We start from the raw sequence: 27,927 nt of genomic DNA, 5'->3' as shown, positions 1-27,927 counted from the left end.
CTACATTCCCTTGAGAATGTAGGAAAGAGCTTCCCACTGGCCAGGCTTGCTCTGGTGTCTGTTTGTGGAGCAGAAAAGCTGCTTTCATGGGTGGTCAGGGCACAATTAGCAAGAGCAGAGAGCAGCTGCCAGGCATGCGGCTCCAAGAGCTTTGTAAAGCACCTTGCTAAATCAGGATTTGGTTTAGACTCGGCAGAGCTTTGGTTCAGTGGCCTGACCTGAAGAGGAACACTGTCAGAGAGCAGAAAATTCCCCTTCATAAAGGAACCATACTTTTGGTCCAGGTGTTTTCATCTGTTTTAATATTAGTGATGAAGGAGGGTCCTTTAGGGCAACCAAGTTGAGGGGTGAGGCTTGACCTGGTGTTTTCCAGACAGTCCCAACACTGCTCCCCCAAAGACCAGGCCTGCTGTGGGGCTGTGTGGTGGAAAACAGAAAGATGGTGGATTTTTTTCAGCACCAGGAAGAACAGTTCCTACAGTTTGCATTCAGGAAATGCAAACTGAATACCAGGAAAGTGCTTCAAAGGATGGGAATAATTTGTTGCTCAAAACGTGAGCTACTAAAAGATAAAGTGTGTGGCAGATAGGTTTTTGGGGCTCCAGAGGAGAGCCCTTAGCTTTGGGGCAAGGTGCTCAGCTGCTTTTTGACACAATTCTCATGGCCATGGGTTTTGCCCGAGTATCCTGAAGGTCCAGTGGCCTAAATCTCCTTCAAGTTTTCCTTCAGTGGAGCCTGATGTGTTTTGTAGCCCGTTCTCCTCTTGTTTCACTGTGAGAGCTTGTTTGCTTTTTTTGCTGGGGGCTGTTTGACAGACCTGCCCGAGTCAGGCTTGCTCTTAAAAGCATTGCTGGCATAGTCATGTCACTGAGAACAGGGGAAAGCCAAGCACAACTCCATTTCTTATACCTGTAACAGCAAGAAATCCCGATGAAGATGCATTTACACTGGCCCAAATCCTTTATTCTATTCTGAGAGCATTCTAAGCTGTACCTACAAGGCAGTTTAATTTGCTGAACTGAATTAAATTTGCATTTACACATGAACAGGAACAGTTTCACTGGTTAAAGCCGGGTTGGCAAAGGCATTTGCATACAGACAATTAAATAGCCTTCTTTTTTGTGTGATTCAAAAAATCAGAAATCCTCTTGGGAAGGAAAAATCCTGCATTTGGGAAGGAAAAATCCTGCTTTTGGGAAGGAAAAATCCGGCTTTCCTCCCTCATGTCAGCATACAAAGCGCTGTTGCAAAGGAGGGTAGGTGTTACACACCTCTAACAAATATCCACTGCCTTTAAATGTTTGGGCAGACAGAACTTTCAGAACGTTTCAGGAAGCCAGTGGAACACGAGGTTTGCTGATGTCTCTGCCTTAATGGACATAGATTCTCACAAATAAGCATCCAACACCCTGGAGAATCAAAATTTCACCTCACTTGCCGCTGGAGCTGGCTGGAGATAATAAACCCCACCCCACTTGCTCCTCGGCGGGGTCTGGGATGGAAAAGATGAGGAAGCCTAAGAAGAAAAAGCGCATTTAGCAGCACTTTAAAATGTGAGAATGGCAGCATTGTTTGGGGAAACAATAAACGCTGGGTTTAAACAATTAAATGTCAAACAAATGCGAAGTCTGTGTCACGCAGGAGCAGCGGTTACAGCAGTGTTGTTTGAGCTTAAATTCAACATCAAGCAGTAACCATGGGCGAGCTTTGTTCCCTAGCAATGAGATGTCTGCACATCACAGATGCTCAACTTCTTCAGAAAGCTGCCAGATTACCGGATTACTCCAAGGAAAATTTCGCAATGGCCTTTGATTCCTTCCTGATGAAGTGATTTCCCACAACACTTTGCTCACTGGCAGATGAGGAGAGACTGGGGAGTGAAATGCATGTGGTGGTATTACACAGCAACAATAAATGCAGTCAGCAGCGTCTTGATTAAGGAGTCCAGGCCTGTGGACACACTGATAACAGCAGAGCTTCCTGAGGTCAATGAAATTCACTTCATAAATGGAATAAAATCAGCCCGTTCCCCTTTGCAGCAAGGAGATTTCAGCCCAGAAAAGCTGAATTATCACAATTATGACTGGGGGCACTTATGGAATGGAGTTTGAAATATTCCACATTCCCCAGTCTGCTCCAGGTGTATGGAGAGCAAGGATGGCACAGCAGCAGGGAAAAGCAGGGCAAACCCAGAGCATCCCAGGGCAGGAGGTGGCTGCACCTGCCCTGCCCAGTCCCTGCTGATTATTTAATGTGACCCAGGTGGTGAAACAGAGAGACAGAACCAATGTGCCTTGGAAAAAAAGCCTGGCTGGCTGATAAGGAGCAGCTGGCTGCGTTGGGAATTGGACTTTCTGTCCCCGTGAAGTTCTTTGTGCTGCAGCACTGCGATAAAGGAGCTCATTTAAGATGTTTTTGTCATGCACCCTGTGATTGCTAAATTTCCTGCCTTTTGGGTGCTTACCTTTACTGCCTTTGTTGTTCTTTTACGTGCGCACTAAGGGGTGAAATGATGCTGTTGAGTTGGAGATGAGGAGGTAAGAGCATTTTTTGAAGTGGTTTTATCAGAAACTACGGCTTTGAGAGCAGGAAGCTTTCCTGTTTTGTTTGAAATGTAAATATTGAGCAATGCTGCAAACATCAGGTATTCCTAAAAGCTGTTAGCAGGTGCTAGGAGAAATACTGAGTATCGCAAGGGCTGGTAAAGATAATTTATCTCTTAGGGTTTATAGTAATGTATAATTCATCTCGGGTTTATATTAATGTATAATTCATCTCGGTAGTGGCACAACTAAGGAAACATTTTATTTTTATTGTGGCTTTTAGTTTAAAATTGGTGAGGATGATTTTTTCACGTTTGTTCATGGCTGAGAAGGCCTCTCAGGTATGATGGGCTAACATGAACAAAATGTCCTTGTGTTATTCTAGCACAGGAGCAGAGCATTAGTCTGCCTTGGTATTTGAGCCTTATGATCTTCCCTTTCTCCTTCATTCTCTTTCTCCTTGCTTTCTTTCTTTTTCTTCCTCCCATCATGAAATTTGCACATTTCTTGGACCAAGAATGCTAAATAATAAGGTGTGAGAGAGAAAATTGATTTATTTAAGGTGAGATTATGCCACAACTGTTTTGAAGGAAAAATTCAAACTCCCTGGTGAGATTAAGGATGAGTTTAATTTTAAAATTATTGAGACGCTATTGTTGCTGCAGAAGAAGAATTAAGCTCTCATCTTTTAGTTTGCATATTGATATGACTTTTTATCACAGACTGGCTGGGGTTGGAAGGGAAGCAGGGGTTGCTTTGTGCTTCTCTGCTGCAGAGGATCCACATGGAGCAGCATCCAGCTACAAACTCACCGAGATTAAGCCTTGGGACAGAGGAGAAGCTAAACCAAGCATCCCTGAGCTGTTCCTGCATGGAGAGCAAGGCAAGCACTGCACTTCAGGAAGGGAGGAAAGCTGCTCAGGAGGTATTTCACGATTCTCTTCCTAAACTGCACTTCCCAGTGTCCTCAGGGGAGAAAGATGGGCCTGTTGGAAGGAGAGGGAGCTGTAGAAATGGACACCATCAGAACTTCTGCCTCCCCTCACTCTCCTGGGGTCACACTGCTCAGGCTTGGTGGGACAAGCCAAGTTCAGCCATGAAAATCCCAAGGTGCCAAAACTCCCCACTGACCTTAAAGGTGTGGCCACAGAGGCAAGGAGAGAGAAAGATGGCACTGCAGGAAGTCTGAGAGCAGAATTAGGGTGTAAAGATCCCCCTGCCCTCATTCTAATTCAGTCAAAGAAGTAAAAGGATCCTTTTGGAAATGACTCCAAACATGGCTGTTGAAGGAATAGCCTTTCCTTTTTGCTGCATGACTGAGGTGCAGCGTTTGGGGCTTGTGGATTTTCAAGAGCTGGCTGATTTGCATAGGCACATAATTTCTAATAAGTGGAGCTGGCAGTGCTGCCAAGAGTTACAGTTGGCCAATAATTTCCCCTGTAAAATCCTGCTCCTGCTGGGCTAAATTATTTTTTCAGTGCTCTGAAATTTCTTGTGTCGAGCCTCTGTCTCAGTCAGTGAATACTTGCAGTTTCATTTTACTGTTATTGCTGTGGTTTCTTCACGTGTATGAAAAAAATAGAAAAAAAAAAAAGAAAAAGTGAAGAAGAAATCTATTCTCAAGGTAATTGTGTCATGATTGATGATGTCCCAGAAAAAGAATGGAGCTGGTGGGACCGGGGGAGGAGACTGAGATTTCTCTAGCTCTAATTTTCTGACTTAGACCAAAGCTTGTATGCTTTGAAATGCCTTACAGTTTAAAAAAACCTCTAGAATTTAGTAAAATGAGGATAAAAGACATCAATTTCTCAAAGCCATCTGCAAGGATTTGTTTTAAAACCCAGGCTCTGAAAGTGCCCAGGTTTAGGATGGCTCAGTTACAGTCCCAGACACGAAATGTCCTGCTTTAAATGATGCCTGCTCCAGAAAGTTGGGGTTGTTTTTTTTTTAATTCTTCTAATTGCAAGTGCTGGAAGGATGATTTTACAATGTTTTCAGTCTGTCAGTCCAGTAAATCAGTAAATATTTGGTTTTATTTCTTACAGTTGCAAGGCTCTAGGAGAGAGATTTTTTGCTCTTTGAGGTCGTAAAGGACACAGGTGGCTTTAGAGGGAGGGACAGAATTAAGAATATTGGAACAGTCCTAATGGAGGGAATTTTCCCAATCCCACAATTTACCATGGATTAATACCTGTGGTCCTCTTAGTCCCAGTAGAATCTCATGGCTAGTATCTGAGGTATTTTTTCCTATGCAAAACAAGTGCAGAAGTACTTCCCCTAACAGAGTGGGAGAGGAGAGAGCCAATTGTTTTGGGAAAGGAACTTAGAATTATGTAATATATATTTTGGGGGGTTTATTTTAGCAATGAAAGCAAGAAGGCCACAGTTTTAGGAGGTTTTATGGGAAGAAAAATGCTTGTCTTAAAGGGTCTGCTGGAATGGTGTGCAGAGATGACCTGGTGTCTGCCCAAGGTCCCTTCAGCCTCTCTCCTTGGACAGTGCCACATTTTCCCTGTGAACCCTCCCACCCTCCAGGAATCTTGGTGACAAATGGGTGTCAGTCAGTGTCCTCTGAAAGAGAACAATGCCAGCACACAGGCTCCAGGCACAGCTCAGCTTCCCCGTGGCTGCTGAAAGGCATTGTTTCAGGGAACAGGAGAGCTGCTGTGTCCCCCTGAAGCCTGCTCTGTTCTGAGCACAGCCTGGCCCTGGAGCTGACTGATAAATCACTCTTTTTATGCTGCACATCTGGGGGAAGGGCTGCTTCCCCTGCTGGCCACATGCCTGCTAAATAAAGCCCAGAGGAAATTGGTTCTGTGAGAGGGGTGAAGGCTCAGCAGTGACCTCTGGCCCCTTGAACTCCAGGGACTGGGTGCTCCACGAGGTTGGCAATGCCAAATCCTTGCTTTGCTCCCCAAGAGCCCTTGGCCAGCCAGGTTATTCTTTAAAGGGATTAGCTAGCACAGCTTGGCAATGAGTTATAGGGGACCAGAGTCCTGCTTTCCTCCCTGTTCAAAGACAGAGGTTGGGAAAATGCAGAGTAATTAAAAAAATAAAAAAATAAAAATAGAGATGTTAGAGTGCAGAAGCTAAAATTATTGAGAAATAATATTTTGGAATAATTTATTCATCCCCATAAAATAAGCAATGATCAGCTGTGAGGCAAGTACTAACTATGCTGTAAAGACAGATTTTGGTGATGAATTGTGCAATTAATCAGACTCTTTTAAACCCCATTTTTCACTCCTGGTGAAGTACCTGGGTGCTCTCCCGAAGTGTCCTGTGACAAACCTGTCGGGGGGGGCTGCAAAGAGAGAAAAGTCCCATTTCAGTGTGACCCTGCAGAACGTGCCCAGGCACAATCTCTGTACCAGGGAGGACAGGAAGAATTCCAAAGAAAAGGAAAGGAAAAAGAAGCTCTTGTGGCAACTCACACCTCTGATTATTTAAGTGCTTGGTGACCATTTGCATTGAGACACAAGTAAATATGTTGAAGACAAACACAGCTGAAGCTTAAGCCTTTGTACAAATTTTGAGATGATTGGGTGTGTGTCTCTGGGGTTACTCATGAAGCTGGAACTGGTAAGAGAGGAATTCTGTTTCATTCAATTTGTAGGATGTAATTTGAATTTAATAGTCTTCAATGAAAGGGGGTAGGAAATTGAGGAAGGGAGTGTCTTGTTTGAACAAATCAGAGATTTGATTTGCCTCTTCCTGTGCAAATTTCCCTTAATGTTTGATATTAGCAAATTGTTTTTGTGGCAGAGAAGTGCAAAGAAACAGAAAATTTTAAAGAGGCTGTTTAGGGAGAGTAAATATTGAAATCCATAGTACAAAAACTTGCTGAGATGCCTGATTTTAAACGTCCCTCAGGTCTTAAAGAAAAGCAAAATCCTGTTTTATACATGAGCCTAAATCCACACCAAAGGGAGTCAGGGATGCACTTATCACTGGCCATTGCAAGTAACCCAATAGCAACTGTTTGCTTTTGTATAATTGGTGATAAATTTTACCTATATATGTAAAAAGTAGTCCTATTCTAGTCCCAAAAAAAAAAAAAGTCCAACTTATGCAATTGCTGCACAGAAATCTGGAGTTCTCGTGTCCTTCTCAGCCTGTCCTTGTTTTTGTGGGTATTAGTCAGACCTTAAACAATGATGGTTTTCGTCAAAGATAAGCTCTCAAGCAAACAGGAAGAGGGTGTAGTAAAAAGTGAACATAAACCATATACTGGAACTGCTGGAATCAAAAGATTTTATCAGCCTTTTCTTTTTTATTATGTCTGTATATTGCAATATATCCATCTATTGTTTTTTCTTTCGTTGCTGTCCCCTGGCACCAGGAAATTGTATATAACACAGGGTACCTTTGTGTCCAGGCTGGAAACTGTTGTGCAGATATTCTTTAATTTGCAGGATGAATTTATGAATTAGCACAGTTTGTGGCAGATACAGCTGACTTGAAAGTGATGCCTTCTGGAGAACAAATATCACAAGGAAAATCAGTTTTCCCCCCATTTATCCGGCCTCACAACAATGAAATTTTTCCTCTGTGTGCCTTTCCCGTACTTTCTTACAGTAAAAAACCCTTCTGCAGTTACCATGTGTGATCTAAAAGCAAATCAACTGATAAAAAAAAGGCAAATTCAAAAAAAAAAAAACCCTGGCTGCTCTGCAGAAGCATTCACTGAACCCCTCAGTGAGGTAGATTTTAACTGTGGCTTTCCTGTACAAAATATGGATACTGCAGAGCAGACCAAAATCCCCCAGAGGTTAGAATTAATTTGGCCCTCTGGAGAAATTGCTTGGGTAGTAGAGACCTTCAGCACTTTGCCATCTCTCAATTTGCCTCTAATTTTGGCTCACCCTATTTCTCCCTGAACAAAACTATGCAGTCTCCTGGAAGCTTTTTAATTTCAATTCAGAGCAGGCTCTGTTGCAGTCTCTTGCTCTGAAGATGAAGCATTAATGGTAATAATTTTTTTGCCTTTCTTTTTTGTGTAGATTTATGATTTTTTCCTAGGATTTGTCCCCTAGTGTGTTCAGGTGATTCCACAGAATCCTTGCATAAATTGAGCCCTGCTCCTTCAGCTGTGCACTGCAGCTGCAAACAACCTGCTTCCAGCACCACTGGGACTTGCTGGAGTCACAAGCCCCTAAAAAATCACATTAAAAACTTGTCCCAGAAATGTCCCCTGCCTGGGGTGGCTGAAAGCTGTCTCCCTGTCCTGTTCTGCACTTGCCCTTTTTACCTCAGAGGGGATCTCGTGCTCTCAGCAGTGGCTGGAGCCTTCACCTGGGCTCTGCTGAGCTCAGGATTATTTTGCTCCCCAGGATGTGGGAGATTTGCAGAAGAACCAGGGCAAGTCCTGAGGTCAGACCTCGCTGTACCCTTCATTTTCCAGCAGCTGCTTTGTTGTTTTCTGGAGGTTGCTGCTACCCCTTTAAAAACAAGCATCCCAAGAATTTGCTTTTGAAACAGGCTTCCCCTCTCCAAATCCAATTATACTCTTTCAGCTGGGTCGTTTTCAGCCCCTGCTGCATTTTTGGTTCTTTGGGGTTTTGTTTTTACTGAATTTATTAAAAAACACAGCCCTGCCATAGGGAAAGCAAAGGGAATTTTCACCCTGCTGACTCCCAGAGCCCCTCCTGGCTCAGGTGGGTTTTTTTCTTTTCCCCTTTGGAAACCAGGGCAGAGCAAAGAGAGGCAGCTCCCCCCAACCAGACAGGGAGTGTGGGGCTCATCCCATGCAGGACAGGAGGGAGCTTGGACCACCCAGGGATGGGCAGCAGGGAATCTCAACAGGAAAAAGGAAAAGGATTTGGGATGTGGAAGTGGGAAACCAAACTTTATCATTCACGTTGGCTGAGATAAAGGGGTGTGTTTTATTTTAGCAGTGACAGGAAAAATTCAGCAGGCCAGTGGCCTTGTGACACTGACAGTGCAGTGACACACCAGAGCTGCCATCAGAATTTTGGAATGAATCATTTCAGTTTAGAAGGAATAAATAAAGAACACTTTGTTAACAAACAAATAAATAAATAATCTCTGAAGCCATTTCCGTACAATTTCCTCCCCCATTTCCATACAATTTTTAATAAATTCAGGTTATAGCCATGTATAAAGACCCTCTTGGAATGGGCAGTGATGGACCACATTGCTTTCTTCAAAAAACTGAACATCTATTCCTAGAAATCATTAGGATACTTTCAAATGCAGTTCAGTTAAATGTATTCCTTAGCTTCAAACTAAAGCACAGCAGTCCAGGGGAATTTCTGTTATCTGCGTTTAAATGGGGATTATTTAACAGGGACTTGTTATATTTGAATTAACCCCCCAAATTCCTCTTTCAAATGCCTCTTGGTCTTTGGTACTTCAGTGTGAAGGCCCTGCCTTGCTGCCAGGGGTGAGCAGAGGTGCAGGAGGACGTGTCACTTGGGAGGATGCCACTCCTCTGCTCAGGTGTCCTTCTGCTGGAGCACTCAGCAAACTCTCCTCGTGTAACGTTTTGCACTCAGTGCTGCACTGCCCAGCACTAACAATGGAACAAATCAAGTGGAGAGGCTCTCAGGACAGAAAGATGCATTAATTTTTGTGGTGAAATCCCATGTAAATTTCCTTAACCACACACAGCAAGGGAGGGCAAAGACCTTTGCTTCTGACAGCTCTCAGTGTCTCTTACTTTCAGCACAGCGTTTTATTTCTGCAGCCAGCAAGAGGCTCAAAGTTCATGAAAAGCCTGAATCTGGGTCAGGAAATATTTCTGTGTGTTGCAAGCTGATTTCCCTGTCTGATGTAGGCTGGAGGTGTTGAGAACAAGACATCACTGCTGTGCCATTGCTCTCCCTTCTGAAAATGAGCTGTTAGGAGTCCAAAAAGAAAACTGTGGGATAAAACTCCCCCTTCTATTAACTGATACCATCCTGTGCTCCTGCTGTCCCTGGAGGGTTTACCCTGAAGGGAAAGAACAAGCATCACCAGCTCAGCAATACTGATTCTGAAAGAGATGGATTTGACCTGACCCCCTCCAAATCCTGAGAGCTGCAGCGTTAAACAGCCCCAGCTGGGCATGGGGATGGTGGGAAGGAAAAATCCCTGTTCCTGAGCATGAAACCCTTCTAAACCTCATCAGTTATCAACTCAAGAAGCGTTGGCAGCTCAGGAGTTCATTTGGTACAGCATTTATCTGCTGAGGGTAAAAACACACCAGAAACCAAGATTACCAGTGCAGTTGTTGGGGTTGATTCCCTTTTTATAAATTGCAAACAGTCTCATTTAACATATTATGTCATCTAAACATCTATTTTGCTTACACCGTTTCTTGGCCCACCTTGGCTCTCTGGTGATTCCAGTAATGTGAAAATGCTCAAACTCATGGCTTGAAAATGGGCAATTTTCAAAAATCTCTGTTTAATTCTGCAGGAAATGCTGCTGCCTGTGGGTGGCTGCACATATATTAGAATATCATGTTGAAATAGGCATTTTAAACATAAGGGAGTTAAGAGTTGAAGCTTTAGAAGTATTTTACTTTTTATTAATATTCTTTTTAAACCCAAATGATCTTTTTAAAAGCTGGGGGGGGCATGGAAATGCAATCAGTCTGGGTGTTTTACCTCTTCCTCCCCCCTCCCCACTCTTGGATGTGTCACACAAAATCTGAGCTTGACTCAGTCCCTTCAGTGGGGAGCTTAAAATGCAACACAATAATTGAACAGTGCAAGCAGACAGGCTGCACCTCAGCACTGCCCAAAGACAGTCAGGATGCTGTGCATGGAAAAATCAGCTGTCCCAAAAGTGAGGAGGACACTCAGAGCTGCTCTGGCTCCTGGAGTGCTGCCTGCTGCTTTGTGAATGGAACCAGAGCTGTTTGCTTGTGTCTGTGTCAGGCCTTTTGTTTATGACTCCAGTCACTCTTTCCATTTCAGAAGAAATAAGATAAATCCTTTTGACATTCTAGCTCTTTCTCTTCCTGGCTCTAACTGATGGTGAATAATTCAGATTTGGCAAAGGGTTTTTGTCTGCCCTGAAATTGAATTTCTCAGCGTTTGCTGCTGAAATTTGCCAACTTTAGTCTGGGCTGCAAAGGTTTTTACACATTTCAAACCTGAAGAAAAGCCTATGTGGGTTGTTTTTTTTTTTTCAGGTCTCTATTCTATTAAAAGATAACAATCTCTCAATAAGCCTTTCTCCCACTACAGATCATTATGGTTCTCTAGCTACATTAAAGTCACATGATACATTACTCTATTTCCATTTATTCCTCTTTACAGCTGTGCAACAACATCTGTAATATTTTGGATGTGAGTATCAAGAGACAGAGCAGGACATTAAGACAGCACTGAAAGTTTTGTGGGGTTTTGCTCGTTTGGAGTTTTTTAAATGGGAAACAGAGAGGACAAGTGTTGGAGCAGATGCTCTGGGTTCTTAACTTTACCCTATAAATACTTCTACATCAAAGAAAACCAAAGTCAAGCCTCTTCTCTCCTTGGGGCAGAAAGGTGGGGGAAAGGAAAGTTAATATTGATGTGTAACACCTGACTGAGCAGCACTGTGGGTGCAGTGAATAACAACAGAGTGCTGGGAGAAGTTTGCAGCTTCAGAAAGGATCTTCTGCTCCAGCCAAGGCAGAGATTTCTCAGAATAATCACTCCCAGGGCTGGACCTGCTTTCTCTGGAGCTATTTTTAGCACAACAATCCGAATACAGGATATTTGGTAAGCATCACGCATCCGGTGTTTATCAAAAATAAAAGCTGCTGCGTGATTTGCAGGGCTATAAATAAAGCCAGAGGTTCCTGTGCACTGGAATTTGTATTGTTTGCTTGAGTGGCTGCACAAGCAGCTGGGCAGCCCCAGCTCCCTCAGCAGGGAGATGCCCTTCAGCATCCCTGCATCCCTCTGCTGGATCCACTCCAGCAGCTCCCTGTCCCTCCTGTCCTGAGCACAGCGACGTGAGTGGACTTCAATAAATGAACACAGCGCTAGCACGCACAGAAGACACATTTCAACTAAACTTTAAGTTAAATTAGTTTAAAAATCCAGCTGGTTTTGGAGCAGTGAGGACAGAGCACGTGTCCAGCATCACTGCAGGGCAAAGCTCAGGGTCACACCACAGGCTGCGTTCCTAGCCAGTGATTAATCACATTTTAAATTATATTTTTATTACATTTTAACTAAATTTTAATGACATTTAAATTACCTTTTAATTAGCGGAGGAGTGTTGGTGCGGCCCGCGGCCGCCAGGGGGCAGCAAGGGCACGGCGCCTTCATTTCTGCTTTAAATTAATTTAAAAAGTGTCAATAACGAGCCAAAAGCCGCCGGTCCTTCGGAAACTTGGGCGAAAAAGGGTGGGGGTTTGTGGGGTTTTGTTTGTTGGTTGGGTTTTTTTGTTTGTTTGTTTGTTGGGTTTTTTGTTGGTTTTTGGGTTTTGTTGGTTTGTGTGTGCTTGGATTTTTTTAGCTTAGCTGATGTAAAAACAGTGATTAATTGATGTTATTAATCAGTACTGCTCTCCATTCAGATTTGCATTAGGTGATAGCATTTAACATTCCTTTGATCATTTGGGAATGTGAAGTTATTTCTAACAGCTATTTCTTTACAAGTCTGTGGTTTTTTACTATTCATACTGTACACAATTGCAAAAAACCAAATTTTTTTCCTCCTTTCTCTAGTTCTGATATCTATCTATCTATCTATCTATCTATCTATCTATCTATCTATCTATCTCTCTATCTCTCTATCTATCTATTCATCCACAGACCAAATACAGATTTTCTTTTTTTTTTCATTTCTTTGTTTGAAATTCTCTGCAAAATTTGAGGTTTAGTTATGCAGGCATGCATGATAACAAAAATATCATTTGACACTTGGTAGCAGAATAATTGCTTCCTGCCTTTTGTTCAGGCCACTGTCGATTTGCAGCCTTGCTTTTAGGGGTGTTTTTGGGTTTTCTTGGTGTTTTTTTTTCATTTGTTTGGGTTTTTTGTTTGTTTGGTTGGTTTTTTAAGGTCGCTGAAATGACCATCATGCAAGGGACAACTCACCCTGGTGGAATGAAAGCAAACAAGAAAACAAATAAAATTAGATCAGTCACGTTGCCTATGCTGTCAGTGTTCTCCGAGTTAAATACTTAGTTAGAAAGAGAATAATACTGCCTATTAAAAAAAACCAAAACAACTGAATAGGAAATATGATCTGGTTTTTCAGGGTCTGGGATTTTTTTTTTTTTTTTACTTTTTTATTTATTTACTTTTTTTATTTATGGGCTTTTTTATTATTACAATTTTTTCCTTGCTGTTTTCTCTAAGGCAGAAAAATATGAAATTTCCAGATCTTTGTAGCAACAAAAGGTATTGGCACCTCTCCTTTATAATATGCTTTGTTTAGGCTGACTGAGACTCAGCTCCTCAATTAAAAACCACCCATCAGAGTCTGGATTTTAGAGAGCTGATGAGTTAAATGAATCACCTGCTGAAGACACCTCATTCTCCTGATTGCCTGCAGCTGGCTCCTGGATAAAATGTGCACCCTAAACACCTGGGGCACGTTTCAGGTGCTTAAATATCCAGCCCTCAGTGTGTTTTATTTTTTTTTTTGTTGTTCCTTGCAAGGGCAGTTTGGAGCTGGCAGATCAACGTAGGACTGGTAGAGCCACACCTGTCTGAAGCTGCAGGTAGGAACCCAAATTATGTGGGCAGGGAAAATGGTTTTTTTGTAAATTCAGTGTTTAAAAAGGTTGCCAAAATAATGCAGGAGCTTCTTTCCTCAGTGAAATCTGAAAAAGTGCAAATTTTAGTTTGTTTCTTGCTGGGATTCTTCTGACCTGAAAGGAAAGGCTTAAGGATTAAGAACACATTTAATTTTCTATACTGTCTGGATTTCTCCATCCCACCTTTCTGTGGCTTTTTAAATTACATTTTTTATTCCTGCTATGATTATTTTTTATTTCTTACTCCTGTACCTTTCTTACAGCTGCATTTCAGACTCCACCTCAACTTCTTCACCCACTTCTATTTATTTTCTCTCTTACTTGGGTGCTAAGGATCTAAATTACATGCAGAAAGAAAGCAAACATATCATATTGTAGAACTACATTTTCCTTGATGTCTGTGGGCAAAAAAAAACCCCACAAATACTTCACAGAATCATCACAGGGTGGCTTGGACTAAAAGGGACCATAAATATTGAATTCTGAGGTCGGTGGTGGTGGCTTTTGTGGGGGAGCAATCCTTGGATTTTGGTTGAATTGTGGAGGTGGAATCGAGCTGAGGAGGAAGGCGAGAACCCCGGGGGGTGGTGCCAGGGGAAAGAATCCCCCTCCTGTGCTTCTGTTGGGTGACAAACACAAATTGGGTGACAAACTGGGTGACATTTAGCTGAGCGCCAGAGCGGGACTGCAGTGCCCGACCTGCGAGGACAGGGTGGCTGTCACCGCCTTGTGATGCAAATTCAAAGTTCCCCAACGCGGTGGGCAAAGTCTGCCCTGGCCATTTATCTGTGCCAGCTGCAGCTCAGCAATTTTCAGTTTGGATTGATTGCAAAGGCGTGGTGAGTAAAGCTGAGAGGGAACGTGCACAGAAGTTTGTTTGGTGCAGTTTATGGGCAGCAGGGGAATGCCAAAACTGGCTTTTTGTTCTACCCCTTTTAAAAATTATTATTATTATTATTATTATTATTATTATTATTATTATTATTATTATTATTATTATTATTATTATTATTATTATTATTATTATTATCTGCCAGACGTTTTAAGGCTGGAAACTGGGATTGGACAGTGGAAAAAAAGGTGCACTGAGAAGGAAGGTGCAAAGCCCCGCCGGGGTGTGGTGTGCTCATGGAAGGCTGCCAGGAGAAAGGGAGATGGAGCACCTGTGAGTGTCTGGCACGTTTTTGTGTGCAAGGAGGGTGCCAGGCTCTGAGAATCCAAGTGTTGGTGGGGATGTGGGCAGTTTATAGGTTGTGAAGGAAAGAAAATCGTCATTGCAGATGAAAGGGGCAAGGTCTGAGCAATCGTTTTGTCCTCGTTTATCTCTGCAAGATGTAACTGGAGAGTTTTCAAGTTCTCACTTGTAAGGGGGAAGGTCAGCGACAGCTCTGCATGCTGGCACATGTCCCCTGTCGGGATTTTAGCTGGAAACGAGTTGGTTTAGCGATGCTGGGAGTATTTCGGTACCTGGACCTGTAAGGGAAGAGCCGAGCACAGCGGAGAGCTTGGATTTGACTTTTGAAGCTTTTCCGCGGGAAGAGCTGCTGGAAATTGAAGGTTTGACGCTGAAAAAGCCCCAATTCCCGTTCTGCACGGCGGGGAATGGGGCCGGGGGGTCGGGACCGGTCCTGCCGCTGTCTGCTGGGCGGGATGCGGGTCCCGAACCCGCGGGACCGGGATGGGGACCGGGATGGGGACCGGGATGGGGACCGGGATGGGGACCGGGATGGGGACCGGGATGGGGACCGGGAGCGGGACCGGGAGCGGGACCGGGAGCGGGCGGGGCCCCGGAGCGCCGCCGGGTCCGCGGGCGCCGTCTGGCGGCCACAGCGCGGCGGTGCAGAGCAGCGCTCTCCGGTGGGCGACGGCGGAACGGCAGCGCCACTGGGACTTCAATAAATAAATTATTATTTTATTATTATTATTATTATTATTATATATTTATTATTATTATATTTATTTATTGTTATGTTCACGCTGAGTCTCTCGGTGAAGAACCCAAGAGCTAAGGAATTTCTTGCCAAAGGCTCCAAGCGACCAACTAAACCCATCCCCAAGCCCCCTAAATAATTTGGAGGGTTTTTTTTTTTCCCAGCCTAGGCAGGGAATTCTTTTTAAGAAAAAAAAAAAAACCCAAATGAAAAGATATGGGGAAGAGAGGGGTTCCGCATTAAATTAAAATGCACTGGGATAAGTAAATCTCTGGAATATCTCAAATTCTCTCCCAGCCTGGTTTTCGTGTGATTTGCTCTTGTTTCCAGCTGCTCCCAGGGGATTTTCAGCCTTTGGGGTTAAAATGAGCTGCTGAGCACAACATAAAATAATGGGAAAACTCTCTGGATCAGGCAATGGGAGCCTATCAGTAGTGCCATAACACAAAACAATGACAGACTGGCAGGGGAATACTGACAGTTTATTTCACAGAGCATTGCAGAGTTTATTTTGATCTAGCTCTAGTCTCAAAAAAGTATCATCCTCTGGGGTTTTTTTTCCAAAAAAAAGGTAGCAAATATTCAGGACAATAACAGTCAGTGCATTATGCATGAAATTTGGGTCTTGTTTAAAAAAAACAAAAAAAAAAAAAAGAAAAAGAAGTTAATTGTGAAAACAACTCTTTGCTTTTATCACTTTCAAGCTCTTAAGCACTTAACCTTTCAATAAAGTCATCTCCAAGGATAAGAAACAGAACATGCAGGTGATCACCAACAGATGCTGAGGTTTAACAACACCTCTCACTTGGCAATGACAATCCACCAGGAATGGATCCATACAGCACCACATCAAAGGGAGAAGCAACTTCAATCTCAAAATGCCTTCAAATCCACCAAAATCCTGCAGTTCTGCAGAACAAGACACGCTGTTCTTCGTGGACTTGAGAGTACCATGGAGAAGGACAGGACTGGGGGAAGGTGAGGAGGGGCTTATGCCATTCACACTCATAAAAACCTGGGGGAGATGCAATTGGTTTTGGGTGGTGCTTTTTAAAGCACCAAAATTCACGTTGTCATTATCAACGTGGGATTTTTCCACATAGTTAAGTTGGCCACATTTGCCCCCAACTCTTAAGACACTGAGCCAAACTTCAGGGTTCCAAACTGCCACTGGATTTCAGCTAAAAAGGACAGAGCAGTTCCAAAACAAGGAGAAACTGCTCAGGGCTGTTTCTCTCTTGGCTTTGGGTGTGGAATCTGATGTCTAGCAGCATCCCCAAGACTGCATTCTCCTCTATTTTTTTCATTTTTTACCTTTTTTTTTTTTTTTTTTTAATACTTTTAACCTCTGGTCTAAGATTTTGGGTTAAAGCCTTTTGCATTGGAAACTTGCTGATGGGAGCCTCTGCCTTCAGAGCCCGCCAGCATCTGCTGCAAAACCATCACTCCTTTGGAGGACACGAATGTGCAGCTTTAGAGATCCTGCTTTTACAGCAAGGAGCAAAGCTCTCCTTGCAGGAATAAATTATATCCCAGGGCTGCTTCGCCTTCCTGACTATTTACAACTTCTTCACCCAGGGGCAACTCCTCAGCCCGGAGAGGGGGAAGCTCCCAGTGCAGCACCACCTCCTCTTCCAGAGGGGAAGGAAGGAGTGACTGCAAATGCCACGTGGAGTGGCAGGCACTTCAGCCAGATCCCAGCAGTGATGGTGCCCCTGGCATTGCCTGGCACAAGCCATCGGGGCTCCCAGCAGAGCCCAGCCTGGGGAGAAGAGAGAAAAAAAGGGAAAAGAAAAAGGAAATCAAGAACTGCTGCCAGCAGAGACCAATCTGCAGCCAATGCTCAGGATTTGCCTTCAAAACTCTGGCAGGACATTCCAAGAAGGCCACTCCCCATGGAGCATCCAGGCTTTGAGGAAGGAGGATGGGACAAGGAGCAGGTGCCCAAGTGACTGAGCCAGTGCAAGCCCTTCCCTGGCTCCGAACCTCAACAGGGAGGAGCAGCGAGAATTCCTCTCCTAGGCAAGCTTCTCTTCTCCCAACAGCCTCCTGCTGCATCAGAGCTGCAATTTCATTGCCCAGGAAAAGGAGAACGGGGAAAAACAAAAGAAAAGAAACCGTAACAAAATCAACACTTCACAAGAACATCACAACACTCAGCTACACAGTCGCTGCACCAGGGAAGGACTGGATCAGGGAAAGTGGGAGAAATGGGACACAGGTCCAACGTGTTGCTCCCAAAACCCCCCAAGGGGACTCAGGCTCTCACATCAAGATTCAAAGAACTTCAGCCATAAGGTTGAGGATTTAATGAACACAGTATTTCCACTCATGCCCTGGAAAAATTACACTCAAAAAAAAAAAAAAAAGACAAAAAAATTTCAGATTTTCTACATATTTACAAAAACAAGCCCCCCAGCCTCACAACCAGGGAGGTGGAGCAGCCAGTGGTGGGGAGTGGGAGCAGGTTTCTGCCCGAGCAGCAGTTCCTCAGAGGTTCCCATCCCAGGGAGGGAGGCAGGAGAGCACGGCTCTCGCTGCGGGAGCGCGGCAGAGCCCGAGGTGGGGGCAGAGCCCCAGGTGGGGGCAGAGCCCCAGGTGGGGGCAGAGCCCTCAGTTGATGCGCAGCTTGGTGTCCGTGGGTGTCACCAGCTCGTTGGCAAAGCCGTTCTCGGAGCAGAAGGACAGCTCATCCGTGCTCTCCACGCCGTTGTTGATCTCTGGGAAGGGCAGAGAAAGCAGCGAGGTCATTCCAGGAGCTTCCCTGCTGGATGGGGAACTGGGGTGATGAGCAATGCCAGCATGGGGCATCCCTCTGATCCTACAGGGAATTGGGAACTCTGCTCTCATTTACAACCTGTTCTGAACATGATCTGCCTCCAGTCTGGAGCTCAGCTCTACATTTCAGCCTTTCCAAATCCAGCCACCACCAGAGCAGAGCTGGATCCCCCTGCCATCCCCTCCCCATCCCTCTACACCTGATGTCATTGTCACAGGCTGGGCAAGTCACCTCTGGGAGAGTGGTACAAAGTGCCTAAACCTAATCCCTGCCCATCCTGGAAAAGGTCTGGCTCCTCCAGTCACTGGTTTCACTGTGAAAAACCCACACCCACCCGTGTTTTAATGGTGAAACATCCACCCTAAGCAGGAAGAGTTGCTTCAGAGGCACAAAACTTCAATCTGCACCCCGTGCCTCTAAGGGGTTTTATGTCTAGGACATGTTAGGGAAGCTGAACTCTGCTGTGCCAAGCTGCTTTCCTTGTCTGGGTTCTCTGGATTTATACCTGATTTTCACCACCTCTGGCTGGCATTTCACACAGTAAGCAAAGTTGCCTTTTTGCTCTGTCTGTGCCCAGAGCACTAAACCCTGATCCCTGCTGGGCATCTCCAGACCCTAAATACAAAAAAAGAAAACCCATAACAAAGCTCAGGGGGTGGGGGGATTATACTCACATTCCTTCAAAGGTGAGCTTTCCAGCTTCATGCACCACATTTAACCTTTTAAAGCTAAACATTTCCATCTTTGCTCACAGTTTTGCTGTCTTTTTTAGAGGCGGAGTGCAATGGACACATTATCAATGTGTTCCAACAGAAATAAACTCTGGGAGAAGCATGAGGATATCAGGAATGCCCCTGAATTCCAGGTCTACCCCAACCTCATCACCATATTTGTGGTGTCACATGTGCCATTATCAGTGAGTTTTTGGCCTTTGACAATGGTGAGTGGAGAAGATGTGGGACAGCGAGAGATGGGATAACCTGGGAAGCTAAACACAGGATTTCTGAGCTTATCAGTGCTGGGATGGGCCACAGAATCATGGAACAGCTTGGGCTGGAAAGGACCTTAAGGATCATCCCATTGCACCCCCACGAGCCACGGCCTCAGTGCAGCAAGTTCAGCCCAGTCCCCTGACCCAGAGCAGCAAAATCCCCCAGAATCAGGAGCAGCTCCTCCCTCGGGGTGGGGGGTGGGAGCTGAGGGAGGCACCCAGCAGCCCCATGCCTACCTGAGAAGATCAGCTTCTCCTTCATGATCTTGACGTCCTGGCTGGAGCGGCGCACGGCGGCGCTGAGCATGATCTGCTCCGGGTTGTAGGTCCTGATGCTGCCCAGGCGCCACCTGCAAGACAGGAGCAGGGCTGCAGGGACTGGCCTCTGCAGGCACAGCAGCATCCTCAGGGCAAGAGACCCTCTGCTCCCTTGCACAACCCCCCCGTGGCAGGAGCACGTTCAGAGATGAGTGACCCCAGGCATCTTTAAGCACCTTGAGCACCCTCATTCCACCTGGGAATTAGACCCATGGATTCACAAATCCATGAACTAATTTCCACAAGTAGCTGTCTCACAGTCCTCTCCAGCTGTGCAAAGGAGACAGAGGTGTTTAAGCTTTTAGAGGGAGCAGAATAAAAGAACCAGCCAAGTAAAGACACAACAAATTTTCCCTCACCGAGTGCCGTGGTCAGGCTTGTGGCAGAAGAGAGCTCAGAGACAATTTGGACTTTGAAACCTGAGACACAGCAAGGAAATGGCCTCAGATTGTGACAGGGGAGGTTTAGATTTGGTATAGGAAATATTCCTTCCCCAAAAGGGCTCTCCAGCCCTGGCACAACCACCCAGGGTGGAGTGCCCATCTTTGGAGCCACGTGGATGTGGCACTTGGGGACACTGAGAGCAGCCCTGTGGCAGACCCTCATGAGGAGGGGAAGGTGGGCTCCTGGAATAGGGGAAAACATGGCCTGGTGGGCTCAGCCAAGGCTGAGCTGCTCCCAAGATCCCACCACAAGGGGATGATGTTTAGGCCAGGCTTTCACAGCCCACACCCCACTGAGCCATCAGCAAATCCCACTCTCCCTGCCAGAGCCAGGGATGCCCTGAAACTATCTGATGAAAAAACAGCAGGGATTTTAGGGTGGCTTATGAGGTTTCTGATCTGCTGGCACCATCTAGTGGCTCACCCACACAAGAGAAGGTGACCAAAACAATCACCTTCTCTCCCATTTCAAACCCCTAGCCAGCCCCAGGAGCAGAGGATTTGAGGAGCCCACAAATCTCCAGCCTGGGTCCAGGCATCAGCCTGACAAATCAACAACCACAAAGGAGGTTCTGCCATTTTCTTCCCCAGGTAAACGTAGCTGGTGTCAGTTTTGTAGGGTTTCCACCCCCTTCCCAAGTCCCAGTGCTTGGCACTGGGTGACCTGAATCAGGCTTTGAGCAGGGTACAGATGGAGGCTACACAGAAGAGAAGGGGTGGGATGGCAACACGACACAACTCACAGACCCATGGACAGAAGCAATGCAGAGGAAGCACAAGGAGGCAAAAACATCAACGTATAAAACAAATAATTTTTTTTTTTTCTCTTCTATCATCATCAGCTAAACTGAACCACTCTGACCTGGAAGAACATATTTTTTGCCTTAGTATCCCCTGCAGGCAGATCCCACTACTGTGACTGCAAGGTCTCACAGGGTAAGACCCTCCTCAAACTCTAAATCAGGACCAAAACACATTGGTGCCAGTATTCTCTCTGCCCACCACACCAGGATTTTCAGCATCAAGTCACTCTGTGGCCACAAGTGACCTCTTACCCACAGCCCCAGCTATCCCAGGGAGGACAGGGGTCACTCTGAGGCACAGAGAGCCCAGCCTCACACATGTGCAGGGACCAAGGGCTTTTCTCCTCCTGCCAAGGGGAGCAAGCACTGCTCTGTGCTCTCCATGGTGGCTGTGAGCAGACCCAGGCTGGTAAAACACACACGAGGAGATGATGGCTCCTCTCACAGGGATGCACTGCTCTGACTGAGCCAGGAGAGGGTCACCCTGTCTCTCAGGGGTGCTTTGAAATATCCTCTCAGAGGAGCCACTGGAACATTTAACCAGGATGCAACTCCAACCACCACCACATGAAACTCTGTGCTGTGCTCAGAAGCCTCGGGGTCTCCAAAAAGCTGGTTGAATAGAAAAGAGCACCTCTCCTACCCCCTTGGACTCTGTTGTGATGGCCCAGGTTTGGGACAGCAGCGTGCAAAAAGGCCAGAGAGACAGCAGGAAGGTCCTGTTCTGGGAGGCTGGCGTTCTGGGAGCAGACCAGACGGACACGGGGTGGGAACAGACTAAAAAATACTGGGACAACAACACAGAGACAGCATACACTGGGTTAGGGCCACGGCCAGACCCTGGGGTGGGAGGCGAGATGCTCAATGCCATGGAAAGGGGGTGGGAGAGGGGCAGGTCGAGGGAAAAATGGGGTTGTTTGGCACTGAGGTGGTAAGATGGAGCAAGCACAGAGCCAAGCCAGCTGCAGAGTCCCCCTCCTGTGCCTGCTCTGCCTAAAGCCTGCCTTCTCCTCATCCTCGAGCAAGGGGAGGCGAGAAGGGGACACCACCCGACCTCCCTGCACCCACAGCAGGGCTCAGCCCAGCCCTGGTTTGGGGAGATGCCACAGGGCCAGAACACCAAAGCACCTCATGGACACCTGCAGGGGCCACTCCCGACCCCGAGGCAGTGGGTGGGGACAACCAAATCCTCAGGAGTGCAAGGCCATGGCATAGAGCAGGAGCAAGGGAGAAGGGAACGCGCGAAGAGCTCGGTCCGAGTGGGGAGGCAGTGAAGGCTTTAGTGCAGACAAGAGCCAGCACTTCCCTCCAAAGGGGTGGGAATGACTGGTGAGGGAAGGGCCAAAACGAGGAGAAATCTGGGGTTCTGACTGATGGCACTTCAAATCCAGCCCCCCCAGGCTCAGCTGCCTCCCCTGCTGCAGGGCTCTTTGTTTTCACACTGTATTTCCAGCTTCACAGTGGTGCAGCTCGGGAAGATCCCAACTGATGAGCCAAACCTTTCCAGCTATCAGCCCCATTAATTCAGAGAAGTGCTCCTTTATACAATTGAATAGATTCCATGATTCTCTTTAGGATGGAGGCTGGTCTCAAACATCTCTGGTCAATACAGGAAGGCAGGGGATGTTTTGCATGGGATTACTTCCACAGAGAAAGCATTACATCCTCTGGGAATCTCCCAATTACAGTGGGACCTCAGAACTGGGCTGTTTTAAAAGGCACTGACTTAGATCGTTGTCACAGAAGGTCAGATTGACTTCAAAACATCCCCTGGCTTCAGCATCAGACTTCCCTGGTGCTCATGACTATGGACTGTGCAATGTTCACACCCTCCAAGTCCCCTCCTGAAGCCAGATGTTGGAAAGCATCAGAAAAGCTGCATCCTGCCCTGACCATCTGCAGTGAAGCCATAGCAGAGAGGGAGAAAGAAAGAGAGAAAGGAAGGTTGAATGAAAAAGAGAAAGAGGAGGAAAGCACCAGAATTACCTGATCATGTGATAGCTGTGAGATGCCAGAATGCAGCAGAGAGAGAAAGAGGAGGAACATGCACAACAGTCAGAGCAGTAAGAAAATAAACAAGGCAAAGAGGCAAAAAAAGGTTAGTCAGAAGTCATCACAGTTGGTATTCCCCCTCTGGAGAGGCTGCCAGGATCCTGTCACTGGGGCTGGAGCAGAAGAGCAGGAGCAGTCCCTGCCATGGCTGAGGAGAGAGAGGCCATGCAGAGGACAGAGCACGAGCACATGGAAGCAGTGCCTCTGCTCCCACCCACCCCCTCGTCCTTGCATGAAGGAAGCAGCTCTGGTTTGCCCCAAAAAAGGACTTGGGGGAAAAAACAAACCAACCAAACCAAACCAACCAAAAACACACCAAAAAAAATCAACCATGACACTGAAGGCCAAGCCCCATTCCCCAGAGCTGAATCACATCAGCAGGTGGCAGTTGGGCAATTCTGCTCTGCTTTGGTTCTGACATATCCTCAACCCTGCCAGCAACCCTCTCATGTGGTGGAGAAACTGCAACATCAGGGAAAGGGGTCTGTCCTGCACATGGCTCTTGGAAGAGCAAGTCCTTTGCTGCAGAAAAGTCCAACTTCTGGAGCAGAGCTTCTCCTTCTTCTTTCTAACTAAGCACCTGATTTGACTTGCAGAATCATAACATTTCCCACAGTAACTCCCTGCCCGTGGCAGGGGTGTTGGAACTAAATGATTTTTAAGGTCCCTTGCAACCCAAACCATTGCATGATTCCATAATATCTCTACATCCAAACAGGAACAAACTGATTTAAGAAAACTGTACCATGTTCTTTTTGAGCACTGTAATGGTGGAATCTCAAAATCCCTCCCCTCTTCCTCCTTTAAAGCACTGTAATGTCTTTGTCAACACCCTTTTCCCTAAAGCATTTACAGTTTCTCCTCCACATATTTTAGGAGCAAAGGAAGGCATCTGACACTACTAATTAGTGATCTCTCGTTCCTACAAGGTGCATCCAATTCTCCATCCCACCTTGGGAGTGGAATTCTTGTTCTCAAGGATTTTTTAATGAATGTTTCCCCTGCTATTGCAATCCAAGAGCTGAGGCTCAGGGTACTCCTCTCTCCCACCTCCACCCAACAATCTGGACAAAAACACAGGTCACAAACACACAAGAGCAGAGCTGTAACAAACTTACTTCTGGAATATAAAAACTCCTACAATTACAAGAAATGAAATGAGATCAGACGTGATCCAGATTAGGTGGTACTCGTCTGGAGGCTGCAAGACAGAAAACAGGAGCAGACCTTAAACATTTGGGTTTGTGCAACCACAGGGAGACCACACATGGCTGGAGTTAGCACTGAGGAGCAAGAAAAGCACAGAGCTCCAGGGGTTAGGTATAAATCACAATATTTATGACCTTCCTAATGCCAGGCTGTCATCCAAAACTATCAGGGGAAACTGCAAACAGGAACAATTTTTGTGTGCTGACATTTTCTCAGAGCTCTCTGGGCTGAAAGTTCCCTACCTCAGTTGTACCTCAGGGTGAGAGCAAGATGCTGTTTGGGAATCCAAGGCTGGGGGAAAACAGGGAAATATATCCATGTAGGGTCCATTTTAAGTGCAGGTGGGACCTTTTAGGCACAGCCCCATGCTGTAAATGCAATTTCTGTCCTTTCAGGCACTGGTGGGTCTGGTTCCAGCTGCCAATCTAAGTGGGCATCACACCAGCTGAGCCATCATCACTGGGTCTCTGCTTATTGTCCAGCAATGGGGTAGCCAGAGGTAAATCCTCAGTTTGGGATTCAGAACAGGCAAAAACCTCATTTTACAACTTGGCCAAGACACAGAAGGCTGGTCTGATGTTTCACCTGTACGCCTGCCTCTCCTGCAACTCTTAACAGCTGCTCAGCAGGTCTGCAAAGGTGTTCTTCCCTCAGAGGAGAACTGGAAAAATCATGTGGGTTAAATAGGGAGTGCAATGCAACCTTCAAGGATCCCACCCAAAGTGATGGGACTGTGCAGGAGCAGCACCAATTCTTTACCATCTCAGGGCTCAGATGGACAGAGAGTGAAAACCCTCAAGCCCAGCCAAACCTCCCTGGAAAACCTCTCACCTCCACACCCACCCAGTGCATTTCCTGGTGCCAGAGGCTCCCAGGGTGGTGCTTACCATGAGCCAGATGGGGAAAGGCACCTTGCGGAGGAGGTGGGAGCTGTCGGAGGTGACCGAGGGCACGCCGGCGCACCAGAGGATGGAGAACAGCCAGGGCTCGTTCACCGTGTACAGGTTCACACTCAGGTTGGCCATGGTGTAGTCCCTGCCAGGGCACACACACAGGGTGACTTGCAGCACCCCACCAAACCTCATCTCTTGCCACCAGCCCCAGCTAGGTCGATTTGGTTTGAATTGTGGAGTAAGAGTTTTTAACAAGGCACATCTGCCTCGTGAGCAACCCAAGGGCACTGCAGGGCAATGGTTTGATCCTGACAGCTTTCCTCACCTCCTGGCTGCTGTCTGGCACAGGCCACAGACCATCTCAGATGCTTCCCCAGGAATGATGGACATGGTGTGTTTCTGGAACAACCATCTCATCGTGCTGATGCGAAATTAGCATCCGCCTCAGACGCCTGTAACATTTCAGGGGCAATCTGCTTAATTAAACACTGGCAGACCTGTCTCCAGCATCACCTCCTACAACTTCCATGCCCTTGGTTTGGGGACAATTGCAGATTTACAGCTTCCAGTCTCCTGAGGTCATTTTCCAAGCAGCTAAAACTGCCAGCAGCCAACCAAGCACTGGCAATACCTGGTGCCCAGATAATTCACATGAATTGCTCTATTTCCTCACCTATGAAGCAGAAGCACCAACAATCTCCCTCACATGGGCAGCACAGATCAATCCCTGCAATTTAACCCTGCAAAACACTTTGAGGTGGAAGGACAGACACACAGTGCCAGACATGGACATCTCCCAGCTCTCAACAGGAACAAGGGCTCCAAAGGGGTTCTCAAGGACAGGGGTGCTTGCAGCAAAGTTGCATCCAGGTGCTGGACTTGGGGAGAATTGAGAGAACTGTTTTAAACCAGGGCTGCAGCAACATTTGGCTGGGCACCACAGCGTTCAAGAAACATTCAGGTGACAGCTCTTATTTTGGAGATAGCTCAGGTGGGGTTGATGGGAGACTGGGGCTAAACTGGGATAGACGAGTGAGTGGGCATAGAGCCCTCTCCATGGGACAGAGCAAACAGGAGGAAAAACAAGCAGGAATTATGGTGCAGGTAAAGCACAACCTCGGTTTTAAGGGTGAGGAGCTGGACTGACTGCTGGCAGCCACAGAAGGACACAGCTGGATCACCCCAAACAGGGCCACGCTCTCAAACAGCTGCAGGCTCAGCTCTTCCCTACTTCAGCTCTAACATGCAGCCAGAGAGCTCCTTTGGAGATATTTCTCTTCTGCAAACCTGTTTAATTTAAATTTCTAAAACCAGAAAAGCCCTGCTAGAAACAATCTGGCCTCCCTGGGAAAAGCTGGGAGCTAAAACATCACACAGTTCACATACAGGCTCAGGCAGGACAGGAACCCCTTGCTGTGCCAGGGCCATTACAGAGAACAGCTAAACAGATGACACAGGACAGGAGTTTCTCTTTCTGCAAAGAGAAATTTCTGAAAGCATATCCAGACTTTGGGCTAATCAAAATTCTGTGCTAGCAGCTCTGGAGCAGACAAAGGGCAGCTGCTAAAGAGGATGAAGCAGCACTCGGAGGGAACTCAGTGTGAAAGGCCTTCACTTTTTCCCAGAACTGTGAGTGCAATAAGAATCAGCCAATTCATACATTTGTATTTCAAAGAGGCTCATCATATCCTGAGACAGCATGCAGAGATGTCAGAGGCAGCTGTGCATTCCCAGAAACAGCCTGGATTCCGGATGATGGGTAGGGAAAAGCTTGCCCAGCTCAAGCTTTCCAGAGCAAAACCATCTGGAAAGATCCCTCTGTGCAGCCAGGCGGGTTGGGATGCTCAGGAAAGGATGCTGAGGGCTCTGACAGTACCTGACCTCCTCGTTGGTGACCTTGGTGTAGCGCAGGTTGAGCTTCACGATGCCCTTCTCCCTCAGGCGCTCCGCGTCCAGCTTCAGGCCAGAAGTCTGCTGGAAACCAGGAGCAACCTGCCTGACCAGCTGCCTCTCCGTGTCTGGCAGCCACATCACCTGAGGGGGGAGCAAGAAAGGGCACAGGGTATGGCAAACGTGGCTCCCAAATCTGGCAGCACTCCAGCCCAGGGCATGGAATTCCCGGAGCTCACACCGTGATTCCGAAGCACGTCAAATCAACAGCTCGTGCTCAGCTGCAAGAGGTAAAGTGGGCCATGGGATCACAGAGTGGTTTGGCTGGAAAGGAAAGGGACCTTTAAAGTCATCTCCTTCCAACCCCTGGCCATTCCAACACCTTTCTCTAGCTCCAAGCCCCCAACCAGCCTGGTCTTAATAACTCAGTGACACTCATCTACCAAAGCATCAGAGCAGCACAGAAGCAGCCACGTGCATTCTCAACAGGGAACCAAAACCCTGAGGGAGAAATCCCACTTCACATCCCCACTTTCATGATCCTTCTCTTGCTCTTCATCTCCACCTCTGTTGTGGTCTTAGTGGGGGCTTAAAAAGTTGTACCCAGAGAGAAGCTGTCCTGAGCTGTAGCAGGTGCTCCATTCCAACCTCTGTGCCCAGCACAACTTCCAGTGATGCCCCACTGGAGACACACAGGTGGAAACCAGAAAGAGAACTATTTTGGAAATTTCCCCCAGCCCACAGAACTCACAGCCTGCTGCTGAATCCCCGATGCCAGGATGGTTTCCAGGGTGATGTTGATGTAAGTGCTGTAGTAGGGATGAGCTGCTGGCAGGTCCTGGAAGTTCAGGATTAGGGATGTGTTGTCCTTGATCACCTCCAGCATATCTTCCAGCTTGCAGACTGACTGGTTGGCAGCCTCCAAGTAGTCAGCCCTTGAGAGAGAGCCTGCTGTCCAGAAAGGATCATTCTGGAAGCAAAGCACATCCCAGGATTACTGCCACAAAGCCCAGACCCCCCCAGTGCCAAGTCTTTCTTACTTTTTTTCTTTGTGGAGATGATTGTCCCAAAGTAAAATTCAGAAAAAGGGCAACAGTGTATAACATGCTGGTTTTTTCTGTCTTTTTTATAATCACATAAAAAAGTGATTATAACTGGGGGTCTTGAAGTTCTTTGTGGTGTCAGCCAGGCTTGAGGTCCCTTTCTCCAAAAGAGGCACAGAAAGACAACGTGGCTTAGACCAAGCCTAAGCTCAGGAGAGACAGAGCTAAACATGGTCCAGCTGCACCACACCACCAAGGAGATGGACCTACACCTTTCCCCTCCAAGAGGAGCTGGGCAGGAGCTCCATGGCTCCATGGCACCCA

General features: G+C 46.6%; 1 protein-coding gene across 2 annotated transcripts in view; it reads right to left on the bottom strand.

The window, feature by feature from the left end:
- Positions 1–15,643: 15,643 nt before the first annotated feature.
- Positions 15,644–27,927, bottom strand: part of GDPD5 (glycerophosphodiester phosphodiesterase domain containing 5) — a 104,310-nt gene continuing 92,026 nt past the window's right edge. For both annotated transcript variants that reach the window (XM_059871471.1, XM_059871475.1), the window contains exons 11-16: positions 27,312–27,530; positions 26,547–26,704; positions 24,665–24,812; positions 23,687–23,769; positions 19,190–19,302; positions 15,644–17,902 (exon numbers count right to left, since the gene is read on the bottom strand). In XM_059871471.1, the coding sequence (XP_059727454.1) occupies positions 17,796–17,902; positions 19,190–19,302; positions 23,687–23,769; positions 24,665–24,812; positions 26,547–26,704; positions 27,312–27,530 (828 nt within the window). In that variant the 3' untranslated portion in view covers positions 15,644–17,795. The remainder of the gene's footprint in view (positions 17,903–19,189; positions 19,303–23,686; positions 23,770–24,664; positions 24,813–26,546; positions 26,705–27,311; positions 27,531–27,927) is intronic.

This window comes from Haemorhous mexicanus, chromosome 2 (assembly GCF_027477595.1).
Source record: "Haemorhous mexicanus isolate bHaeMex1 chromosome 2, bHaeMex1.pri, whole genome shotgun sequence".
Taxonomy (NCBI): domain Eukaryota; kingdom Metazoa; phylum Chordata; class Aves; order Passeriformes; family Fringillidae; genus Haemorhous; species Haemorhous mexicanus.
This window is presented reverse-complemented; position numbering and strand designations above follow the sequence as displayed.